General features: G+C 43.0%; 1 protein-coding gene across 1 annotated transcript; it reads right to left on the bottom strand.

Moving 5' to 3' along the window:
* Nucleotides 1-5,417: 5,417 nt before the first annotated feature.
* On the bottom strand, nt 5,418-23,040 carry LOC118397009 (myocardin-related transcription factor B-like). Its single transcript, XM_035791401.1, has 12 exons — nt 22,720-23,040; nt 17,895-17,960; nt 17,754-17,809; nt 17,412-17,649; nt 16,948-17,132; nt 15,804-15,944; nt 14,933-15,180; nt 13,323-14,385; nt 13,038-13,196; nt 12,026-12,160; nt 10,159-10,219; nt 5,418-9,956 (listed from the first exon to the last, which is right to left on the bottom strand). Exons 1-12 carry the CDS (start codon nt 22,772-22,774, stop codon nt 9,445-9,447), a joined length of 2,919 nt encoding a protein of 972 aa, XP_035647294.1. The 5' UTR covers nt 22,775-23,040; the 3' UTR covers nt 5,418-9,444.
* Nucleotides 23,041-24,636: the final 1,596 nt, after the last annotated feature.

Below are 24,636 nucleotides of genomic sequence, written 5' to 3' on the forward strand. Positions count from 1 at the left end.
ATCTGATGGCCTTGAGATAGAAGCTGTTTTTCAATCTCTCTGTCCCAGCTTTGATGCACCTGTACTGATCTTGCCTTCTGGATGGAAGCAGGGTGAACAGGCAGTGGCTCGGGTGGTTATTGTTCTTGATGATCTTTTTTGCCTTCCTGTGACATCGGGTGTTGTAGGTGTCCTGGAGGGCAGGTATTTTTGCCCCGGTGATGCGTTGAGAAGACCGCACCACCCTCTAGAGAGTCCTGCGGTTGTGGGCGGTGCAGTGCAGTTACAGACACTGTATCAGTGGCTACAGTTTCTCTGGTGCTGGATATAGCGGGACAGTGAATGGTCTGGTTGGGTAGGCGTTATGCCCTCCGGACTGTGTGACATGAGAAAGAGAAAGACGGTGTTATGGTTACAGTTTGAGGGGATTGAGATTGGAGATTGACTGTTGTTGGGGTGATGGCTTCTCTCTGTGAAAAAGTTGGAGGATGATCCTAAAAAGCACTGGGAGTCTGTAGCAGTGTCCAGTCGTGACAGCATTTTGGTTCTATCAACAGTGCTGATACCAACAGAACCTGAGAAAACATTCTGACCTGAATGTACTGTAATAGCACTCATAGTGAATGGATATACCATTCCTTTACTTTCCTTGCTTCCTTATCTTTAACGTATTTTTGAATATTCTTTTCGTAATATTTTTTTATTTTATTTTCACAAGACTTTATTTAATATTTTATCAACAATGCAAAACCTACACATACAAAAGTTGACATCATACAAACATCAACTACATCACACCTGCCCAGACCCACTAGCCATCACCCCTACATCACTCCTGCTCAGACCCACTAGCCATCACCCCTACATCACTCCTGCTCAGACCTACCAGCCCTCACCCCTACATCACTCCTGCTCAGACCCACCAGCCCTCACCCCTACATCAACTACATCACACCTGCCCAGACCCACCAACCCTTACCTCTATCTCCAGCAACCGTATCACTTTCCACTACATGGACTCAAACTGCATGAATTTGTTTCTCTCTGTTGCCGACGCACAATTTTTAGATAGTAAAGCGTTTGACCTTTCCATTGCATGAACGACGGACGATTGGTTCATTTCCAGTTTCGAAGTATATCTTTTTAAATAATGATTGATGTGAAAAGTATTGTCCGACCCATCTGGTATCTCACTGCACCCTCATATGCCATGTGTTGAAGTATGCAGACAGACAAATTAGAAGTAAATGTACACTATCGTACAAAAGTTTGGGGTCATTTCGAAATGTCCTTGTTGTGAAAGATGTCCTTGTTTTGTTCATTAAAATAACATCAAATTATCAGAAATACAATGTAGACATGGTTAATGTTGTAAATGACTATTGTAGCTGGAAACCGTCACTCCTGTGTTCCAATGGCATGTTGTGTTAGCTAATCTAAGTTTTTGTTAAGGGAATTTTTATCTATAATGACTAATTATGTATACATTTCCATCAGGATGTACTAATCAGAATACTATCATGTTACTGTATATGTACTAATCAGAATACTATTACGTTACTGTATATGTATGAATTTTCTTTCTTAATCCTAGTACTGAATATAATGTGTGTAAATATAATCAAGGATTAGAACAATGACTGTCTGTTCCTTGGTAGAACTGAATGAACTAAATCTTCGGACTGGCTAGAATGCTTATCTACACCGGAAGACCTTGGCTCAGCCATAAATTATATTAAATTGGTAGGGAGACGATGTGGGAAGGCTTGAGATACTGCCTTTGTACCAGGGTGGGAGAAGAGACGGGTTGGTACTGGAACTAATGATGTGATTTTCAGTTTATAACCTGTGGTAACCTGTATCGTGTTCAGTACTCTCGTGAATAAACTCTGCTGATTGACTTTAAGACTGGGCTCTGTCCATTATTATAGAATAAGGGTCTTACAAATCCTTATGAATTGACAGAGTGTTTAATTTTAATTGGGTATTAAAACATAGAGCAATTTAATTCATGTAACAGTTTTTAATTTTAAAAGGCTAATTGATCATTAGAAAACCCTTTTGCAGTTATGTTAGCACGGCTGAAAACTGTTGTACTAATTAAAGAAGCAATAAAACTGGCCCTCTTTAGACTAGTTGAGTATCTGGAGCATCAGCATTTGTGGGTTCGATTACAGACTCAAATTGGTGAGAAACAAAGAACTTTCTTCTGAATGTTCTGAGAAATGATGGCTATTCCATGCGAGAAATTGCCAAGAAACCGAAGATCTCGTACAACGCTGTCCTACTCCCTTCACAGAACAGCTCAAACCGGCTCTAACCAAAATAGAAAGAGGAGTGGGAGGCCCCGGTGCACAACTAAGCAAGAGGACAAGTACATTAGTGTCTAGTTTGAGAAACAGACGTCTCACCAGTCTCAACGTCAACAGTGAAGAGGCAACTCCGGGATGCTTATTTATCAAAAATCCCTTTGGTGAGCATTTCTCCTTTGCCAAGATAATCCATCCACCTGACAGGTGTGGCATTTCAAGAAGCTAATTAACAGAGCACATCTTCTCAACCCATGATGTATTAAATACGTGAATGAAAAAATGTAAACCTTTAGCATTACAATACATATGTGATGCCTTTATCAGGGGAAGGATAATCTCATACTCTGAAAAAGCTCAAACTTGTTTTAGAAAAAAAAAAAAAAAAAAAAAAATCTTTATGGGTAAAACATACAGTAACATTTCTAAACTTAAGCAGGAATACAATCTTTACCTTTTGAAGAGAGCCAATAATTACAGGTTAAACTCAAATAAAGTATATTACTTAATGGTAAATAAACCTGGTAAATATCTCGCAGTTCCCACAAAACAAATACACGCTGAACTATTATTTGAAAATATGAAGATACAAATGCGATAATTAGAAATTAAAATTTTAAAAGCTTCTATGAAAATGTATATAAATCAGAATTAAACAACAGTCCTATTGCCTTCTCAGACTCAACAACCTTAAAGCAATTATCATCAGATATATATTCTGATGATAATTGCTTTAAGTTGTTGAGTATATACATATATACATATATATATATATTAAAATAGAGATCACCCAAAAATCTATATTATATACTGTTAAATCATTCACACAGAGAAAATCACCAGGGATGGAGTGCTTTCCCATAGAATTCAATTAAACATTTTGGGACAAAGTAGCGACCCTATTTACACAAATGACAACACGCATGTAACTCAATTCAGTACTTCCAAGTTCCATGTGTCAAACAGTTATAATAATACCAGGAAAATCTGGAGAGTCCCCTATTGATTATAGACCCATAAGTTTAAATAAACTGTGAAAATAAAATAGTAACCAAGCAATAGAAGCAATAGAAGCAATTGAATAGTATTACCAGAGTTGATACATATAAATCAAACAGGGTTTATTGAAAATAGACACAAACAAATACAAGAACATGTTTCAGTTTAATACAATATGCAAAAAAAACAAGATATAGATTTAACGATAAAGGAGGTTGATGCAGAAAAGTATTTTGGCCGTATTGAATGGGCTTTTCTATTCAAAACTTTGGAAACTTTACATTTTCCAGCTGAAATAATACATTTCGATAAAAATATTATATAATTGTCCTAAAGCAGAAATATATATTACCCCCCCAAGCCAAGCTTATCCCCACCTCCCATCCTTACTCCCCCTTACCCCCCCAAGCCAAGCTTATCCCCACCTCCCATCCTTACTCCCCCTTACCCCCCCAAGCCAAGCTTATCCCCACCTCCCATCCTTACTCCGCCTTACCCCCAAGCCAAGCTTATCCCCACCTCCTGTCCTTACTCCCCTTACCCCCAAGCCAAGCTTACCCCCACCTCCCATCCCTACTCCCCTTACCCCCAAGCCAAGCTTATCCCCACCTCCTATCCTTACTCCCCTTACCCCCAAGCCAAGCTTACCCCCACCTCCCATCCTTACTCCCCCTTATCCTCCCAAGCCAAGCTTATCCCCACCTCCCATCCTTACTCCCCCTTACCCCCCCCAAGCCAAGCTTATCCCCACCTCCCATCCTTACTCCCCTTACCCCCAAGCCAAGCTTATCCCCACCTCCCATCCTTACTCCCCCTTACCCCCAAGCCAAGCTTATCCCCACCTCCCATCCTTACTCCCCTTACCCCCCCCAAGCCAAGCTTATCCCCACCTCCCATCCTTACTCCCCCTTACCCCCAAGCCAAGCTTATCCCCACCTCCCATCCTTACTCCCCCTTACCCCCAAGCCAAGCTTATCCCCACCTCCCATCCTTACTCCCCTTACCCCCAAGCCAAGCTTATCCCTACCTCCCATCCTTACTCCCCCTTACCCCCCCAAGCCAAGTTTATCCCAACCCCTCTATGCATCACTTTCCCGCCCTCTGACATATATTTACCCTCCCTCTCCTCTTCATATCCACACACACACACCACAGGAGGCTGCTGAGGGGAGAACGGCTTATAATAATGGCCAGAACAGAGCAAATGGAATGCCATCAAGCACCTGCAAACCATGTTTGATATCATTCCACTCATCATTAAAACGAGCCTGTTCTCCCCAATTAAGGTGCCACCAACCTTCTGTGACAGACACCCACACACATATACCCACTCACACCCTCTCACCTACACACACCCATAGAACAATTACTGACAGTTATTGACACTGTATTTCCTCTTTTATATTGTCATTTCATTGTCCATGTATCTTATTTACCATTGGCTAATTCTATCCTTACTTCATAGAGAAGAACAGTTACTTGGGGACAATAGAATCTAGATTGTTTTGGGGGGAGGCGGAAGGAATATTGTCTCAATTTTACAGCTGGTCTTGGGCATCACTGTAAGTAGCCTAGTGTGCTTGTCCGTTTTTTCTGCTTCCCTTCAGGGTACTGGGCTCTGTTTCAACTGGGAATGTTTCTTGCAGCCTGTTCAGAGCTTCATCGTGCTTGTAAACTCAGTTAATGCATATTCTGGAGAGAATATATGTTGGTACTTCCCAGAGAGTGTATCAGAATGGTACTATTGAAGCCTAATCAACGTATTGGTCATGCAACTGGCCTGTATATTCTACTTCCCTCTTTCTTTACTGTGAAAAAGGTCAACGCCCCCGAATAAACCTGACAAATGTTGTTGACAGACTGGATTATTTACAACAATGTTCTTTTCTCCTTCAAGTGTTTTGATTAATCTTGTGGAACTACATGTTATCACTTCTAAATGTAATAATTCCTAAAATGTTTTACTACTTTTACATAATAATACAATGGAGTTTGATGCCGTTTGCTTTGACAGGTGAACAGTTCAAAAGATATTCACAGTAAAAATGTACGGTCACAATAATCTCAGCAGGCCATAACCGAATCACACGTGAGCCTCCAGCCACAGATGTTAGGAGACTTTCACAATAAACCACGTTTTATTGACGCCTAAAAGCATACAGTACATATATAAACATATTGTTTCATATTATTTACAAAATAGCACATGGCTGTGCTACACATGTATAAAAATATGCATGACATCTATATAAATATGTACACAATGTGCAAAATGTATGTATGGCATACAGAGGATGACAGAGACTTGGCAGATGTCTTACTAGTTACAACAATTCAGACAAAGAACAGCGGTTGAATGCGAGACAGTACAGTACAGAAAACACAGAATTAGGTAGGCCCAAATCAATATTTGCTTGCAATGATCAACATGTTGATATGACAGGTGCTGAAGACAAATCTGCTGTACTCTGACATCTCGTTCTATAAAGTACTGACAAAATAAAAAAAATGCACCAACTGGTCTAAGGCACTGCATCTCAGTGCTAGAGGCGTCACTACAGACCCTGGTTCGTTCCCAGGCTGTGTCACAACCGGCCGTGATCGGGAGTCCCATAGGGCGGCGCACAATTGGCCAGTAATCTTTACAGTAATTTACAGTAATATTCCTCTTACGTATATTTTTGAATGATTTTGTAACATTTTAGAAATACGATAATTTTTGTTGGTCAACAGTAGATATTAACTGATGTTAGGCAACAATTGAACAATTGAAAAACAAATAATTCCTTACTAGCTCTAAACCACCGTTACGAATATTTGGTTCCCAATGGCCAGAGACCGTGTGTACAGTATTTGGCATTATTACCTGCCCAGAGGTGATTATTAATGTCTGACTTGTTGGATAAGAATGATTGTTCGAACAATGACAGAAAAATAAAAGCCATGGTATTCTAAAGTGCTGTACAGGACAACCGTATTAATTCTATACAATATTGATCAGAATAATATTTGGATTGAGATACTGAATATTCGTAACTCGTTTGGCATAATATGCCAGGTAGAAGAACTACACAACCCTAGTTTCAATGTTTCATACATATAATCATCATATTCATGGTAGAATTCATCCACAAAATGGTAGCTATGCCAGAAGCTACAGCGTAGTCCCTTGTAGTTGAGCCTGTATGCTGGGCACACCACTGGGGGTGTCTGTATGCGTTTTGACCATATAACCAAACAGGACAGATGGAACAGTCAGAGAAAAGCTATTCTGTGAGCCAAACCTTTTAAAATCTCAGCCTGTAAAATGTGCTCACTTGGCAAAGATAGTGCTGTCTGATGAACGTCCAACTTCATAGAAATGAAGAGGACTCAAATGAGTTGCAGCCAACTCAGCGACAGAGACAAATATAGCCCGATATCAGACACTTATTAAAACGTGCATTCAAGAAGACACCCTGACACACATGCAGACACACAGACATAAGGGACTCTTACTTATAGACAGACATATAGGGCTGGGCGATATATCGAATTCTTGTTTTTAACATTAATTCGAGTTAAATCAAGTTTTATTTTTCATTTTTATGAGCATTTATGTCCGCTTGTTCTCATGTTGTCTTTTTGATCTCGTCTCGTTCGCTCCTTCCCATTTACACCAGAGATCTGTATATAATGAAGAGATCATCATGTCTCAGCCCTAACAATGGGAGTCGTTGTCACAAAAGCGGGAAGGCAGGCGACAAGCTCAGGTTCAAAATAAGCGCATAGAAATGCATTGCGCTTATTTTGGATAGATTTTGGCGAGAGTGAAGCCTCTCGCTTCACCTCTTTCTCCCAAGGACCTCCCGCCACCACTCACAACAACAACGATGAGATATCACTTCTTCCTCTCTGTCAAATGGTTTCAACTCGTTATTTGCATTTGAGGTTTGGTCCAACATAAATCAGTCATATGGACACTGAAACACATGGAGATACTATTTTACTGTAATAGAGAAGTTGTAAACCTTTCGAACCGTTTCAACTCTTCAAATTTCGTGCAGAGAAGACACTTCTAAAACAGATGTAACAATGAACATTCATTCTGGAAAATGTATGCTCAGTTTGTCGCACGCATTACGGTAACGCTAGCAGCATTTTAGTCCAATAGAATCATTTTCTATAATGCCTGCTACATGATTAGTGAATGTGCATTATGCATGGTTATGGTTACATTTGTAACAAAAAGTGCCTTTTTATAGACAGACCTGAAATCCAGATCAGTGATAATTGCAATAAAAGCAAGTACAACTATTTTGATAAAATAATGTAAATATTAGTGGGTCTCATGTTTGTGGGAGGCATATGTTCAGCCTCTGTATAATTTACCAAGCTCTGAATTGATTAGACTATTGGTAACTGTTTTAAATGTAGTGTATATGACATGTAATTGTACAACAAAGCTTAGAGAAAACATAAAAATGTGTTTTGATATATATTGGGCCATAAGTTTGAAAAATAATAGAAATTAGTTTTAGGCAGGGGCGCAACTTTCACTGGGGATGGGGGAGACATGTCTCCCCCACATTCTGAAATTGCTTTTTTGTCCCTCCGTTTTATCATTTGAATGTGATTATTCGACTGGATTAAAAAAATATATAATTAATAGTAATTATTATGTCCCCCCCACTTCTAAAACCAAAGTTGCGCCCCTGGTTTTAGGCCATTTCGCCTAGCTCTAGACACATGCATACTTTCTCACACAGAGACAGAACCACTGACACACAGAGACAAAGTGCAGAGAGTTGACAGACAGAATTCAGGACAGACAGAAAAGTATAACACCTCTGTTCTCCAGAGGTCATGCAGCCACATTAAAACATGTCAAACACGGAAGAATACAGTTGGCACAAAAAGACTGGCACTCAGGCTATCATGCCAACTTCTTGTCACTCATTGCTATGCCAAACATATCTGGCTTGACAATGAGTAACAGAGTTGGCAAGAGCACAAACAGAAATGGAACCAGGCTAGCATATAGTAAGTACACACATTAACCTGTATGTAGTGTAGCTGTGTGATACCATATTTGGTCCCTCTCCACTGATACATCAGTTGTCTTTCAGAAGATAAAGCTGCCAACAATGTAAAGTCTCCATTTACATTCAGATGGATCAACTTAGACTTGAACTGAAGGCGCTAGTACACTGAGATAACCAACAAGTGGATCAACATTGTTTCAATAAACCATTAAATCTACAAAATCATTATCTGTGATTCACATTTCCTTGTGAGATGAAGGCGATGTAAGGCCCGCCTCCTTAGTGCATAGCTCATAGTGGGAGGAGACTACTCCTCCTTGTCCAATAGGAGTGATTTTGTTCTCGTCGTCAGTTCAGTTCATTGCTTAAAATAGTCCAACTGTCTCAACCAATACAATATGTATCAGAAGGGTCAGAAACCCCAAATATAGGTATGTTGCAATAAAAGACCAGTGTTAAACACAGCCTTGTACTCTGTCAGGTTTACATCTGTCAGTTATGCTGTCTGTCGTGGCTTGTGTACAACAGATCTGTAATAACCAAACAGCATGCGTCCACAGAGAAATGGCTGTAGATGAAGACCCTGTAATAGCATGCGTTTCACATCAGTCATAAGTTAACACATCCACGTGTTCACTGCAAGGCAAGCTGACCGCCTTACAGGCTGACTGTCAGGAGTTGTCAGGAGTTCAACCCAATGAAAACTCCAGGAGGGCTGAGGGAACATCTAACCTTGTTCTGATTGAAATATCTCCATCATTTACAGGATATTTCCATAATGTCGGCATCCTTGTTCATTTGGCTCTGGCCCAACTACTCTATTAAGCAACACCCAATGCCCCCATCACCGGCTGGCCAATCCTAGGACATGGTAGCAAAAAATAAACAAGACAATTTTGTATTAAAAAATAAAGTTTTAAAATGCACCAGGACTATAACCTGACTAACCAAGTCCGGATTTCTTATGTTGAGTGCCTCTATCCTTTTTCATTTCCTCAACCACTGCTATCCTCCTCTTCTCTTGGTCCCTCCATCCTTTTTCATTTCCTCAACCACTGCTATCCTCCTCTTCTCTTGGTCCCTCCATCCTTTTCCTCCTTTCCACTCCATCCTTGTCCTCAGCCATCTCTCCATCAGTCCCAATGCAGCTGCAGGTCGTGTGTATCCAGGAAGTCTGAAGGAATCCCCAGTGGTGTAAGCCCCCCCGCGGGGCCGGGCGGCATGGTTAGGTCCAGCCACTCCATGTTGTCCAGGGCTGTGTCAGACATGCCCATATTGAGGGAGGAGGGGGGAGACATGGAGTCGCAGAAGGACAGCTCCGAGGTGTCCATGGGGGAGTAGGGTTGATCCAGAAGCTGGGACTGCAGATCCTCGATCAGACCCAGGGTGCGGGGGTCCGTGGTTGGGGACAGATCGTTCAGGGTTCCCTCAAGGAAGGCCTCCAACAGCTTGTCTGAGGTCATGGAGGCCAGGCTTGGGAGATGGAGGGGGTCGACGGGCGAGATGGGAGGGGGAGCAACCTGGATCTGTGGAGGAGGCCTGGACAGGGCGGTGTTGACAGGGAGGGTAGTGATGTTGGCTGTGACAGGAACAGTCTTGGTGCTGAGAGACAGAAGGTCCGGCTGCTGGATGAAAGGAGTGATCTCTGGACGAAACAGAAGATGGGGAGAAATTCATCAGTTATATTAAAACACAGGCTTCTTTAATGTTAATGTCGAAAAAGAAAGTGCAGCCTTATCACTGTTTACAGAGATGAAAAGACCAGATAGTCATTACTAAGTCAGTCCCCTCAGGGTTAGGACAAGGAGCTAAAGGTGTAAACCTTTCCTGATGCTGTGAACTCTCACCTCCACTCTGAATCAGGATGTCAAATAGGTCGTCCATCTGCTGGCTATTTGCCGTGGAAACCTGAGAAAGAGACAATAAGGTAAGGGGGTGGAGATGCATGACCAACAGCATTACAGTCTCTGAGGTGTGACCAATAGCAATACATTCCCTCGGGACTTCGGAGAGCACCTCATATATTTATGAATGCGTGTGTGTTATTGTATGAGTGCAGTAGTGGAAAAAGTACCCAATTATCATACTAAAGTAAAATATACCTTAATAGAAAATGACTCAAGTAAAAGTGAAATTCACCCAGTAAAATACTAAACTCATCAAAAAAAGAAAAGTCCCTTTTTTCAGGACCCTGTCTTTCAAATATAAATCGTAAAAATCAAAATAACTTCACAGATCTTCATTGTAAAGGGTTTAAACGCTGTTTCCCATGCTTGTTCAATGAACCATAAACAATTAATGAACATGCACCTGTGAAACGGTCGTTAAGAAACTAACAGCTTACAGAACAAAAATTAGGACATTAAAGAAGCCTTTCTACTGACTCTGAAAAACATAAAAAGAAAGATACCCAGGGTCCCTGCTCATCTGCGTGAACGTGTCTCAGGCATGCTGCAAGGAGGCATGAGGACTGCAGATGTGGCCAGGGCAATAAATTGCAATGTCCGTACTGTGAGATGCCTAAGACAGCGCTATAGGGAGACAGGACGGACAGCTGATCGTCCTCGCAGTGGCAGACCACATATAACAACACCTGCACAGGATCGGTACATCCAAACATCACACCTGCAGGACAGGTACAGGATGGCAACAACAATTGCCTGAGTTACACCAGGAAAGTACAATCCCTCCATCAGTGCTCAGCCTGTCCGCAATAGGCCGAGAGAGGCTGGACTGCGGGCTTGTAGGCCTGTTGTAAGGCAGGTCCTCACCAGACATCACTGGCAACAAACCCATCGTCGCTGGACCAGACAGGACTGGCAAAAAGTGCTCTTCACTGACGATTTGCGGTTTTGTCTCACCAGGGGTAATTGACGGATTCGCGTTTATCGTCGAAGGAATGAGCGTTACACTGAGGCCTATACTCTGGAGCGGGATCGATTTGGAGGTGGAGGGTCCGTCATGGTCTGGGGCGGTGTGTCACAGCATCATCGGACTGAGCTTGTTGTCATTGCAGGCAATCTCAATGCGATAGGTTACAGGGAAGACATCCTCCTCCCTCATGTGGTACCCTTCCGGCAGGCTCATCCTGGCATGACCCTCCAGCATGACAATGCCACCAGCCATACTGCTCGTTCTGTGCGTGATTTCCTGCAAGACATGAATGTCAATGTTCTGCCATGGCCAGTGAAAAGCCCGGATCTCAATCCCATTGAGCACGTCTGGGACCCTGTTGGATCGGAGGGTAAGGGCTAGGGCCATTCACCCCAGAAATGTCTGGGAACTTGCAGAAAGAGTGGAGTAACATCTCACAGCAAGAACTGGCAAATTTGGTGCAGTCCATGAGGAGGAGATGCACTGCAGTACTCGATGCAGCTGGTGGCCGAATTCCGAACTCCTCCTTTTTTTAGACTTGGGAACACTACAACACTCAGACATAATTTACAAACGCATGTGTGTTTAGTGAGTCCGCCAAATCTTTTGATAAGTCTGTGAATTGGACAATTTTCCTGTCCTGCTAAGCATTCAAAATGTAACGAGTACTTTTGGTTGTCAGGTAAAATGTACGGAGTAAAAAGTACAATATTTTCTTTAGGAAAGTGGTGAAGTAAACGTTTTAAAAAATAGAAATAGTAAAGTACAGATACCTCCAAAACTACTTGAAAGTATTTTTACTTAAGTACTTTACACCACTGTATGAGTATGTGCGTTCACCTGTGTGAGGTTGTTGGCCTGCTTTAGGTTGCGTGTCTGTATGACTGCATCCTCGTAGCGAGGGGGCTCCCTGGTCATGGGGGGCTGGGTCACGAGGGAGGAGGGCTGGAGGATGAAGCTGGGCTGGGATGGAGACTGAGAGGGGAAATGGAGGAAGAGAAAGAATATAAAAACACTGAACAAACACAGCCTGCCTCGTCTTGTCTATAACCACCACAGCCTGCCTCGTCTTGTCTCTAACCACCACAGCCTGCCTTGTCTCTAACCACCACAGCCTGCCTTGTCTCTAACCACCACAGCCTGCCTCGTCTTGTCTCTAACCACCACAGCCTGCCTTGTCTCTAACCACCACAGCCTGCCTTGTCTCTAACCACCACAGCCTGCCTTGTCTCTAACCACCACAGCCTGCCTTGTCTCTAACCACCACAGCCTGCCTTGTCTCTAACCACCACAGCCTGCCTTGTCTCTAACCACCACAGCCTGCCTTGTCTCTAACCACCACAGCCTGCCTTGTCTCTAACCACCACAGCCTGCCTTGTCTCTAACCACCACAGCCTGCCTTGTCTCTAACCACCACAGCCTGCCTTGTCTCTAACCACCACAGCCTGCCTTGTCTCTAACCACCACAGCCTGCCTTGTCTCTAACCACCACAGCCTGCCTTGTCTCTAACCACCACAGCCTGCCTTGTCTCTAACCACCACAGCCTGCCTTGTCTCTAACCACCACAGCCTGCCTTGTCTCTAACCACCACAGCCTGCCTTGTCTATAACCACCACAGCCTGCCTTGTCTCTAACCACCACATCCTGCCTTGTCTCTAACCACCACAGCCTGTCTTGTCTATAACCATCACAGCCTACCTTGTCTATAACAACGACTCATATAACCAATGTAAGATTTAACAGGATTTGAGGGAGAAAGCGGAACTGGAAAGGTTGATGGTCTACAATGTGTATTTTGCATCACATTTAGCCTAGAGGATGATGTTTTCCCAATAATACACCTAAGTGTACCTTGTTGACAGGCCTATTGGAGAGGATGGGGTTGGGTGAAGCCCCCCGGGGAGAGAGTCTGTTATCTGGGGAGCTTCTCAGGAAACACTGGGGATGCATGTCAGGCCCTGTCTGGTTCTCCACCATCCCAGAGCCAGGGCCGTTGCACGCTGTGAAAGTCTATAGAAGAGAGACACACAATAAGGGGTTAACCTTAACTTCATCACCAATTCTACTAGATCTCATTTCAAGCAGGTTTCAGATCCATATTTTCCAGGAACTGGTCCATGGTGTGATCTGACTTACCTGCAGCATGTGGTTATGATTAAGTATCTGCTGTTGAGTTGAGGCTTGCAGAGTCTCCATCTTGGTGGTGTGTACCTGGGGCACTGAGGCCTGGATCAGGCCTGGGGCTTGATTTGATATCGTAGCCTGGAGGACAGGCAGGGTCTGGGTGCCAGGCTGACCTACAACCTGGGACACTGCCCCCTGGTGGCTGATAAAGAACTGGGGCAGGGTGGGGGTGAGGTAGGGCTGGTGCGGGGGCTGGGAGTTGCAGAGCACATCCTCCAGCTTCACCACAGTGGAAAGAGAGTGAGGGTGAGTCTGTAGAGCCATGTTTGCAGTAACCATGGCTGAGCAGTTAGGGAGGACCCTGTCTTCCAGTTTGACCTTGGAGATCTGGATCATGGGGACAGGGTCTGTAGAGGGTCCCTCTAGAAGCTGGGTCTTCTCCACCTCCAGCTGCATCTTCAGCTCCTCCACGAGCCTCTGCTCCTGCTCCAGCTTCCTCATCAGCTCCTTGATTTGACGCTCCTTCTCATGGAGCCGCGGGTCATTCTCCTCCGGGACACCCGGCCTCAGGGGGGACATCCCCACGCCTGCACGACCGGGACTAACCCTCTGGGGGTCGCAAAATAGATCGGACACCCCTCTGTTGTCTCTAAAGGTGGAGAGGTATGTGGGGATTGGGGATACTGGGGGTGTGGAGCTCATGCTCTCTGGTGCCAACTGATGGGCAGCTAGGAAAAGTGTGGGGGATGAGCTGACCTCCGTGGGGACTGAGGATGGAAGGGTGTTCGGGCCGGGGGTCAGAGCTGGGGTGCTGGTGCTCTCCTGGTAAGGCCTCAGCCTCTCAATGAGATCAGTCTTGGTCCCTGACACAGGGAGGCTTCGGCACTTCAGCTCCAGTTTCAACTCGGCCACCTTCATGTCCTCCAGGTTGGGGGGCAGGTGGCCAGGCTTGCGGTTGGATAGGCTGTTTGGGCGGACAGGGGTGGGAGGCGGGACAGTGACAGCAGGCGGCAGGGACACCACTATAGAGGTTGGCAGACCGTTCACAGTGCTGCTCTGACCCTCAGCTACAGGCCTGAAGAAGGAAGAGAGGAAGCAAAACAAGGAGAAGGAGGGAGAGTAAAGATGGTGGAGTGAGAGATGACGAAGGAGGGAGAAGGGAAATGTGGGAGAGAGAGAGAAAGAGTGTTAGCAATATGAAGGGAACTAAGGAGGTTCCTCTGCCTGGTGCCTCAGTACACAGTCAGTAAATGGAACAATGCAGAGTTCCAACAATAACTGACATACACAGTTCTAATGGGCCTTGGACTCCCACTTAGACAACATCCTGCAGGTTATTAATATCATTACAGAGGATTTGTTATTGGAAACTAGCTAATTGTCCATTTGCCATTTGGGCCATTGGAAACAACAACAGCTGGAGTTCGCTTTTTAGGTACTTTCCAGCTAACATAACGTTCTCTTGTAAACCTTAGTTTGAACAACAGGTAGACGGATCCGGTCCATTTAAATAACATTTTCACTTGGTCTCCCATTGACAAAGTAGAACTTAGGATTTGCCCCTGGAGTGTCAGAAGTGATTATGAACATACTTTGTCCCTGAAAATACAGTAATATCCTACTTTAAGGGTGCTGGGAGGATGGTGTGGTAGTTATAGTGCTGCTGCTGCTGGTGGAGGATCTGCAGCTGGAGGAACAGCTGCTGCTGGTGGAGGATCTTGGCGTAAGATGAGTCCATGGGGGCTTCGCTGGCCTCCTGTTTCTGGTCCTGGGGGACGTACTGGTGGTACTTTAACTTCTTGATCCGGGGCTTGGGCTCCTTGCCCTTCTTACTGTGATTCCTCTCCCCGGGCTGCCTGGGCTGGCTCTGCTGTGGGATGAGAGGAGGAGAAACGGCAAGATAAAGAAGATGCACATGCTTCAAAGCTACAAGTTATTTATATAAGACATAATTGCATAACAATATGACACAAGATGCTAAACAAAAAACTAAAATACATTGACATAAAAACAATAGTCATCTAAAAAAAGGATTTCCTTTTTGGGTTAAAAGTTATGTTTTTACCACTGGGCACAATCCAGTTAAGAACTGAAGAAATGAACCCAGGTAAAGTACAGGTAAAGTACAGGGTCCGTCTGCAGAAAGGCAGAAAGGTCAGTTGGTGTCTTTTAGTACAACTGATTGGCTGATTGGCTGTGTGTTGTCTCCCATTTCACAGGTTATAGTAGTTTGGTTAGTCTTATACTTGTTTTAAGGGTCAACTCTGACAATATGTGTTTAGAAGTGACTTAAGCACTGTATTTTTCAATAACTGGAAGATGATTCAATTCAGATTTGAGTACAGAAAGATTTAAAAAATGTAAAACACCTTTATTTATTCAGCAATTTGGATTCAATGCTAGTTCTAAGACTGAAATAAAAGCTCCATGTGAACTTGTATTTTTGGAAAGTCTACATCACTAAACAGTAGACAGAATAATGTGCCTGCTTACTTTCACTAGGGTGGGCCCTGGCTTTTGAGAAGCAACAGTGGTGATTGGCTGAGGTGCGGGAGCTGGGCGACTAACTGGTGGCTCATTGGTGGAGAGAGCTTTGAGGAAGTCTGCTGTTGACTGGGTGACAACAGGGAAGGGCTGGAACAGAAAAAGAAGAGAGGAAAACATTAACATTTCAGTCATGACAGGTAAGCCTATGTTTCATGTTAATTTTATTTAGCTCAATTCTGAATTATTACAATCCTTCAGGGGTAGACTGCCCCTGAACAAGGCAGTTAACTGTTCCTAGGCCGTCATTGAAAATAAGAATTTGTTCTTAACTGACTTAGTTAAATAAAGGTAAAATAAATAAAAAATATATTAGGGACGCAAAGCTACCAGTAATTTACCAAAGTTAACGGAATCTTCAGTAATTTATAATATTCATTTTTTATACCTGTGTCCATATTGTCTATGCATTTCCAGTGGCTAGACCGTATGGTTCAAGAGAAAACTGCCTAATTAATGAAAAAAGCATCTAATTAACAATGGCATTATTTTTTCTATTAATTCTGCAACGTTTCAACTAACTTTTTCACAACTGCTAGTTTGGCGCCAAAACATTTACAACAAAGTCATATTGACATAGTAATAAATAATAAATAAGTGTATAAAAATTATAAAGGATGTTCCATGTTGAAACCCTCAAATTAAAACACATTATTACATTTACATTTTAGTAATTGAGCAGATGCTCTTATCCAGAGCAACTTACAGTAGTGAGTGCATACATTTTCATACTGGTCCCCCATGGGAATCAAACCCACAGCGTTGCAAGTGCCACGCTCTACCCACTGATCTACATGGGACACCAATGGTATTGAATAAGTTACTGGTTTATATTTATGTTTTACAGCTTTGTCATACATTTTTTTGAATCATGCTATATGATTATTTTAATTACAGAAACCTAAAAAGCCACTAGACATCATTTTACAATTCCCCAAAAACATTGAAAGCTACCAAAATTCTGGTAGTTTACTGGTCAACTTAGAAAGTGTCCCGTAATATACCCTCCCTTTGCAACACTAGGTATGATGAAGCATATATATTGTCCTACAAGAGGATATTTGAGTGGATAAAGATCCTCTCTAGTCCCTACCTGTAGGATGGTATGGTTGTTGGTTATGGTGGGCAGCGGTGATGGACAGGGGGTCTCCAGGGCCCGGAGTTCCACAAGGGAGGGTGCGGCGGCCTGGGACTCGTGGCTGGCCGGCTGCTCTGGAGACGGGGCATCCCCGCTGTCCTCCTCAAACCCGTAGGCGTCCAGTGCTTTGGGGTAGTTTACTGAAGGACCAACACAGTCAACATTAATACAGAACACTAACTAAGGGCCACGTTAAAAAGAGAGAAAGGTGAATGAAGAGGCCTAAGAATTGTGTGATCTGGGCCCGTTTAGTGCTGATCTAGGATCAGATTTCGACTGTCCATCTAATCTTATTCATTATGAGCCAGAAAGACAAAACTGATCATAAATCAGCACTCCTACACTAAGAATTGATACATACGGCTCCATATCACCATCTTCCTCTCAACCCCTCCCTCTCTCTCTCTCCTCTCCCTCACCAATGATGGCCTCCTTGATGCTGGGTTCTACAGGCAGAATGTTCTTTTCTACCAGTTCCATGGGACCGGGGCGCTGAGCCAGCTTCTCATTCAGGTCGTCAGCCAGCCTGGCCCTCTTCAGCTTCATCTGGGTGGCCTGCAAGGAGGGCTCTGCCCCAGTCTCCTTGAGGATGTGCATTCTGACCAGCTCAGATCTCTCTGGTCGGCTGCAAATCTTGTGCTTCAGGAAGTTCTCAGTCTGGGGAAGGGCACAGGGGGTCAGGGCATTGTCAAGTAATTTCAATGTAAGAAGTTACTGAATATATTAAAGGAATGTATTTGCAAGGCTGAGTGAGCTCTTACCCGGGCTCTCTCCAGGCTACGTATCTGCTCATGGAATGCTGCTGGGCTCTTTAGAGCTGCATGGACAGAAACACATGTCAGCTTCATCAACAGACAGATAATTACATTATGACTATATGAAGTGGCAGTGCCCATACTCACGTGGCATTATGCCCTGGTCTACCAGCTGCTCACGGGTACGTCTCTGCTGTAGCCTCAGCTGAAGGACTGTTGGAGAAGAGAGAGAGAGAAGGGTAGACCCTTCAGTAAACAACCAGACGGCCTGCATTGGAGGGTCTGGAGTCATCATGAGTAACTGAGGTTTCGGAGCAGATTGCGGTTCTGATAGACCGCTAGACACATACCAGGGGAGTTAGGACCCCCACGGCCACCAACAACTACTACTCGTTTCCACTCTAGCCAGCAGTGTGACCACATAAAACTGACCAAAGGAATGTCCTCTGCTAACCCAGTCCGTCCATTCATTGAGAACGTGACTGGTCTCACTTTAATCCCTTATCTGAACAATAATGTCATTCCTTAAAACTGTTTCATTCTTTGGTCCTTGGAAAATTGTACAGGAACAGAAATCAGGCAGAATTGCGATTTTATCTCAAATGGCTAAACATGCGAGAATTATTATTTTTTAACAGCGAAAAAAGCTCAAATGTACTTGACTACATTGATTACCATAACAGCTCTGTGTTTCCTTCCTGTTACAATAAACATCATTACTGCAACCAAGAGACCAAATTGATTCCCCAGATCAAAAACAACCCTACTACCTCAATACAGAACATGCATTGAGTTGTACAATTTAGAGTGGCGAAACCTCCCAATGTGACACATCATTGCATTAACAGAATGCTGAGTAGCCTGTGACCTCTGAGTTATTCTGAGCAAACTCCCATCCACTTTGGGCAATTCCACAGTAACAGAATGACACGGATTACGATTTTTCACTTTAAAAGACAGCCAAACAAAAACCAATCATTGCAAAGTTTAACAAACCATACAGTTGAAGTCAGAAGTTTACATACACCTTAGCCAAATACATTTAAACTCCGTTTTTCACAATTCCTGACATTTAATCCTAGTAAAAATGTATTGTCTGTCTTAGGTCAGTTAGGATCACCACTTTATTTTAAGAATGTGAAATGTCAGAATAATAGTAGTGAGAATGATTTATTTCAGCTTTCTTTCAACAAATTCCCAGTGGGAAAGTCAGAAGTGTACATACACTCAATTAGTATTTGGTAGCATTGCCTTTAAATTGTTTAACTTGGATCAAACATTTTGGGTATCCTTCCACAAGCTTCTCACAATAAGTTCCTCCTAACAGAGCTGGTGTAACTGAGTCAGGTTTGTAGGCCTCCTTGCTCTCACACGCTTTTTCAGTTCTGCTCACATATTTTCTATAGGGTTGAGGTCAGGGCTTTGTGATGGCCACTCCAATACCTTGACTTTGTTATCCTTAAGCCATCTTGCCACAACTTTGGAAGTATGCTTGGGGTCATTTTTCATTTGGAAGACCCATTTGCGACCAAGCTTTTAACTGATGTCTTGATATGTTGCTTCAATATATCCACATCAATTTCCCTCTTCATGATGCCATCTAGTTTATTAAGTGCACCAGTCCCTCCTGCAGCAAAGCACCCCCAAAACACAATGCTGCCATCCCCGTGCTTCACGGTTGGGATGGTGTTCTTCGGCTTGCAAGCCTCCGCCTTTTTCCTCCAAACATAATGATGGTCATTATGGCCAAACAGTTCTATTTTTATGTCATCAGACCAGAGGACTTTCTCCAAAAGTATGATCTTTGTCCCCATGTGCAGTTGCAAACCGTAGTCTGGATTTTTTTATGGCGGTTTTGGAGCAGTGGCTTCTTCCTTGCTGAGCAGCCTTTCAAGTTATGTCGATATAGGACTCGTTTTACTGTGGATATAGATACATTTGTACATGTTTCTTCCAGCATCTTCATAAGGTTCTTTGCTGTTGTTCTGGGATTGATTTGCACTTTTCGCACCAAAGTACGTTAATCTCCAGGAGACAGAACGCGTCTCCTTCCTGAGCGGTATGACGGCTGCGTGGTCCCATGGTGTTATACTTGCGTACTATTCTTTGTACAGATGAACCTGGTACCTTCAGGCCTTTGGAAATTTCTCCCAAGGATGAACCAGACTTGTAGAGGTCTACAATTTTTTTTCTGAGTTCTTGGCTTATTTCTTTTGACTTTCCCATGATGTCAAGCAAAAAGGGACTGAGTTTGAAGGCAGGCCTTGAAATGCATCCACTGGTACACCTCCAATTGACTCAAATGATGTCAATTAGCCTATCAGAAGCTTCTAAAGCTATGGCATCATTTTATGGAAAATTTCCAAGCTGTTTTAAGGCACAGTCAACTTAGTGTATGTAAACCTCTGACCCACTGGAATTGTGATACAGTGAATTATATGTCAAATAATCTGTCTGTAAACAACTGTTGGAAAAAGTACTTGTGTCATGCACAAAGTGGAATTACTGACTTGCCAAAACTAAAGTTAGTTAACAAGAAATGTGTGGAGTGGTTGAAAAACGAGATTTAATGACTCCAACCTAAGTCTATGTAAACTTCTGACTTCAACTGTACAACTCTATGCACAAGGACTACTTTTAACAATTTACACTGAAAATGTTACAAAAACACATTTACTCAAAGTACAGTGGAAGTATAATGTGTGGTAACAGAATGACCGTAAAGTCCACCTCAGTATTTTTATGTGACCACATTGTCCAAAAAAAAGTTAATATTTCCTCCGAATTAATTTTCGAAGATGTCTGCAGAAAGAATGGAGTGTCAACTATGACATGACAACTTTTGGTTATCGAACTACAGTAAGTGAAGGTGAAGTGAAGTGGATTAACACCCGTTAAGAAAATTACATTAACAGAATGACATCAAGGTTGCCTGATCTGTAATATACAGAAATACATATTTATTTTTCTCTTCATGGTGATGTATCCTGAATAGGTACACAAAAAAGGTACAAATATTTAATATCCTCCTTTGCATATTTGGGTATAATTCTACACACTGGCTATTATTCTAATAAGCTCTGCCCCCAAACAAGACCAAATTTGTTCCAGACCAAATCTGAACCAATCAAAGACGTCTAGGTTTCATAAGTTTGGACATCACAGTACAGTAAAACAGAGTATAGTTCAGTACACTACTGTAAATGATACTGTACTCGTGTGCTTTACTGTACTCTACTGTATCGTAGGGATGGGATTTTGAAAAGATTTTACTATTCAAATAATTACTTTTTTTTTGTATATCAGGATAGTCAAAATAAATGCTGCTTTTCAGCAGTAGTTTGTCTAACAGCAACACCGAAAGAGAAGTTTGATTTTCCACATTATAGAACGGATTCTGTTACAGAAATGTTTTCTGGTGAGTGTTTTGCATTGCTCGGTGTCAGGTTAGTAAGAGCCGGTTAGTAAGAGCCAGTTAGTAAGAGCCAGTTAGTAAGAGCATGGTTAGGTATCAGTAAGAGCTGGGAGAGGTGACATTAACTGGAGAGAGAGGGAGAGGTTTAACAGTCTTGATTTGACCATGTGACAGAAAGAAAACAGTTATGAGCTGAACACAACAGTATGCCAGTGGAAGGAAGGACAGTAGCAGGTGACCCAACTGTGGCTTTGTGACTACTATGAATTCCCATTGTAGCCAATTCAGTTGCAGTCATTCTGTTAAATGTTTTTTTGGTCATTCTGTTACTGATTTGGTAACAGAATTACATGTTTTAATCACTTAATAAATCATAAACTAAATTGTTTTATTAGTAAAATCATCAAACACATCAACTGTTCAGGGGAGACTGCGTGAATCAGGCCTTCATGGACAAATTGCTGCAAAGAAACCACTACTAAAGGACACCAATATGAAGAAGAGACCTGCCTGGGCCAAGAAACGAGCAATGAACATTAGACCGGTGGAAATCTGTCCTTTGGTCTGATGAGTCCAAATGTTTTATTTTTGGTTCCAAGCTCTGTCTTTGTGAAACGCAGAGTAGGTGAACAGAAGATCTCCGCATGTGTGGTTCCCAAGGCACACTTAACCAGCATGGCTACCACAGCATTTTGCAGCGATACACCATCCCACCTGGTTTGCGCTTAGTGGGACTATCATTTTGCTTTTCAACAGAACAATGACCCAACACACCTCCAGGCTGTGTAAAGGCTATTTGACCAAGAAGGAGAGTGATGGAGTGCTGCATCAGATGGCCTGGCCTCCACAATCACCTGACCTCAACCCAATTGAGCTGGTTTGGGATGAGTTGGACAGCAGAGTGAAGGAAAGGCAGCCAACAAGTGCTCAGCATATGTGGGAACTCCTTCAAGAGTGTTGGAAAAGCATTGACGCTGGTTGAGAGAATGCCAAGAGTGTGCAAAGCTGTCATCAAGGCAAAGGGTAGCTACTTTTTGAAGAATCTCAAATACAAGTATATTTGATTTGTTTAACACTTTTTTGGTTACTACATGATTCCATATGTATTATTTCATAGTTTCGATGTCTTCACTATTATTCTACAACGTAGAAATAGTACAAATAAAGAAAAACCCTTGAATGAGTAGATGTGTCCAAACCTTTGACTAGTACTGTATATAGGGATTCATTTCCCCAAAATATAGAATCTTAGCTTTCATTTGACACCAAAGTTGATAAACTTCACATATTAGTGCTATTGGAGCTTTTTACATGGAAATGCCCCTCGCTCCCTGAATCACAAGTCTCACTGAATGCGCCACCGCCAAAAAAGCCACAACCGAAGAAACAACAGAATAAGTGGAGAATCTCCTAATGTATCTGGCCTATACACTCAGTTGGCCTATACAGGGGTCTAAACCACACCCTACCCAAAATACTATGTCTCAACAAATTGATACTCCAGAACCACAAACAAGCAAAGGTAATAAGAGGGTGCTGAGTGAGCGAGCGAGTCACCTGATCTGAATCGGTCCCTGCAGACGGAGGGGGTCTCCACATTCAGACAAGCCATATGTAATATCAGCCACGCAGGACAGAGCTGAGGGAGCTCTGGAAGGTCTGAATGCTACAGACTAACTATCGTCCCATATGTCAGTCTATTAGTTCACAGAGAGCTACAGGAGAGATGAACCACCAGACTCCAAGTCTGCCAGGATATGCATGCTTTGATATTCTCTCAATGCGCTACTCTAATGCTCCTCTCTCTCTCTCCCTCTCTCTCACAATTTCTCTCGTGTAGGCAGATCAACCACTGCCCCCTCCCTCTTTCACTCGCTTTCTCGCTCTCTGACTGTTTCTGTCGGTATGCTTCAGTTGATGGATTGTATCTGTCCTCATCAGTCAGTAGCAATCAACCCATCAGTAAGAAACAAGAGGCAGAACAGGATTGGTTCAATTTAACCCTTGCAGTGAGTGATTGCCCATCACCCCTTACAGCATATTTTAGGAGAACTGAAAGTCATAACACAAGCTAAGTGACACTAGGGTCTGTCTGGCTGATTCACATTTCAATGGAGTAATAACACTGACCTCTGGGGAACACCCTGACCAGACTGTCAGTAATAGTGTTATGTAAACACTGGTCTATGTAGGGCTGAGTTAACACACAGACACACACAGACAGTTTACATGCAAACACAGACAGTCTCTGCAATGTTTCCTAAGATATGGGTCAGCTCACTGAACTCAGTCCAGGTCAGCTATGAGGGTAAGAGATTCTGACCAGGATTCCAAGGAGTGTGACACTTTCACAACTCCCACGTGGTTAATCTTTTAACAGTATGTAGTTTCTCCAGTTGCTCAATGTCTGAAGTGCAGGTGATGTGTGGGAAGAGATGTATCAGGGCTTGACATTAATGCTTATCTCCTTGTCCGGGACCAAGTCAAAATAATAATAATACGTCTAGCAAGCAGAATATAGTCTGAAGTTGTCCCGAATGGACAAGTAAAATCAATTTTAAAAATCACAATATCAAACCATTAGTCCTATCAGAATTGGATCAAAACCCTCTTGATGTGATGTGTTGCAAACTGTTTTCTCAATCTCTGAAGAGCTCATCGGAATAGAATTATTGCATTGAGAGGCATTGGCAGTCTTTCAATCACGGAGACGCGTGCAGCCACATTTGTTGAAATTCCTTGTTAGTTAGTGAGTCATTTGCCGATTTATAGCACATTTTTGGTCAGCAAACAGAGTTCATATGTTTATGAAAAGTCCAGGCAGAGGCATTGCAGCAGCGGGTAGGCTAGCCTATAAAATAAATAATGATAGACAGACTGACTAGATAGCAAATTCAAAACATATAGCCTCGTTATCTCGATAGTTAACGATTTAGGTAACATCATGTATTAATGTCATTGTCATGTCCTATATCTGCCCTGTCCCTGTGTTGCAAAGGGAGCGATGCATTCTGGGAGAAGGGAGAGATGTGAGCGTAGACGGTTGAGCAATTACAATTTCTAAATGTAGAATGTAAAATGAGTCATACCGGCAGTATTTCTGTTATATATATATTTATATATATTTAAAAAACTTATGGATGTCCTTGTCCCACCACGCTCTAGCGACTCCTTGTGGCGGGCCAGGCACATGCACGCTGACTTCGGACGCCAGTAGTACGGTGTTTCCTCACAAATTGTTGAGACTGGTTTCCAGATTAAGCGAGCAGTGTGTCAATAAGCAGTGCGGCTTGGCAGGGTCGTGTTTCGAGGACGTATGGCTCTCGACCTTCGCCTCTCCCGAGTCCGTACGGGAGTTGCAGCGCTGGGACAAGACTAACTACCAATTGGATACCATGAACTTAGTGAGAAAAAAGGGGTAAAAAAATACTTGTGTGTGTGGGAAGCTGGTTGAGAGAATGCAAAGAGCATGTA

Source organism: Oncorhynchus keta, chromosome 2 (genome assembly GCF_023373465.1).
Source record: "Oncorhynchus keta strain PuntledgeMale-10-30-2019 chromosome 2, Oket_V2, whole genome shotgun sequence".
Lineage (NCBI taxonomy): Eukaryota > Metazoa > Chordata > Actinopteri > Salmoniformes > Salmonidae > Oncorhynchus > Oncorhynchus keta.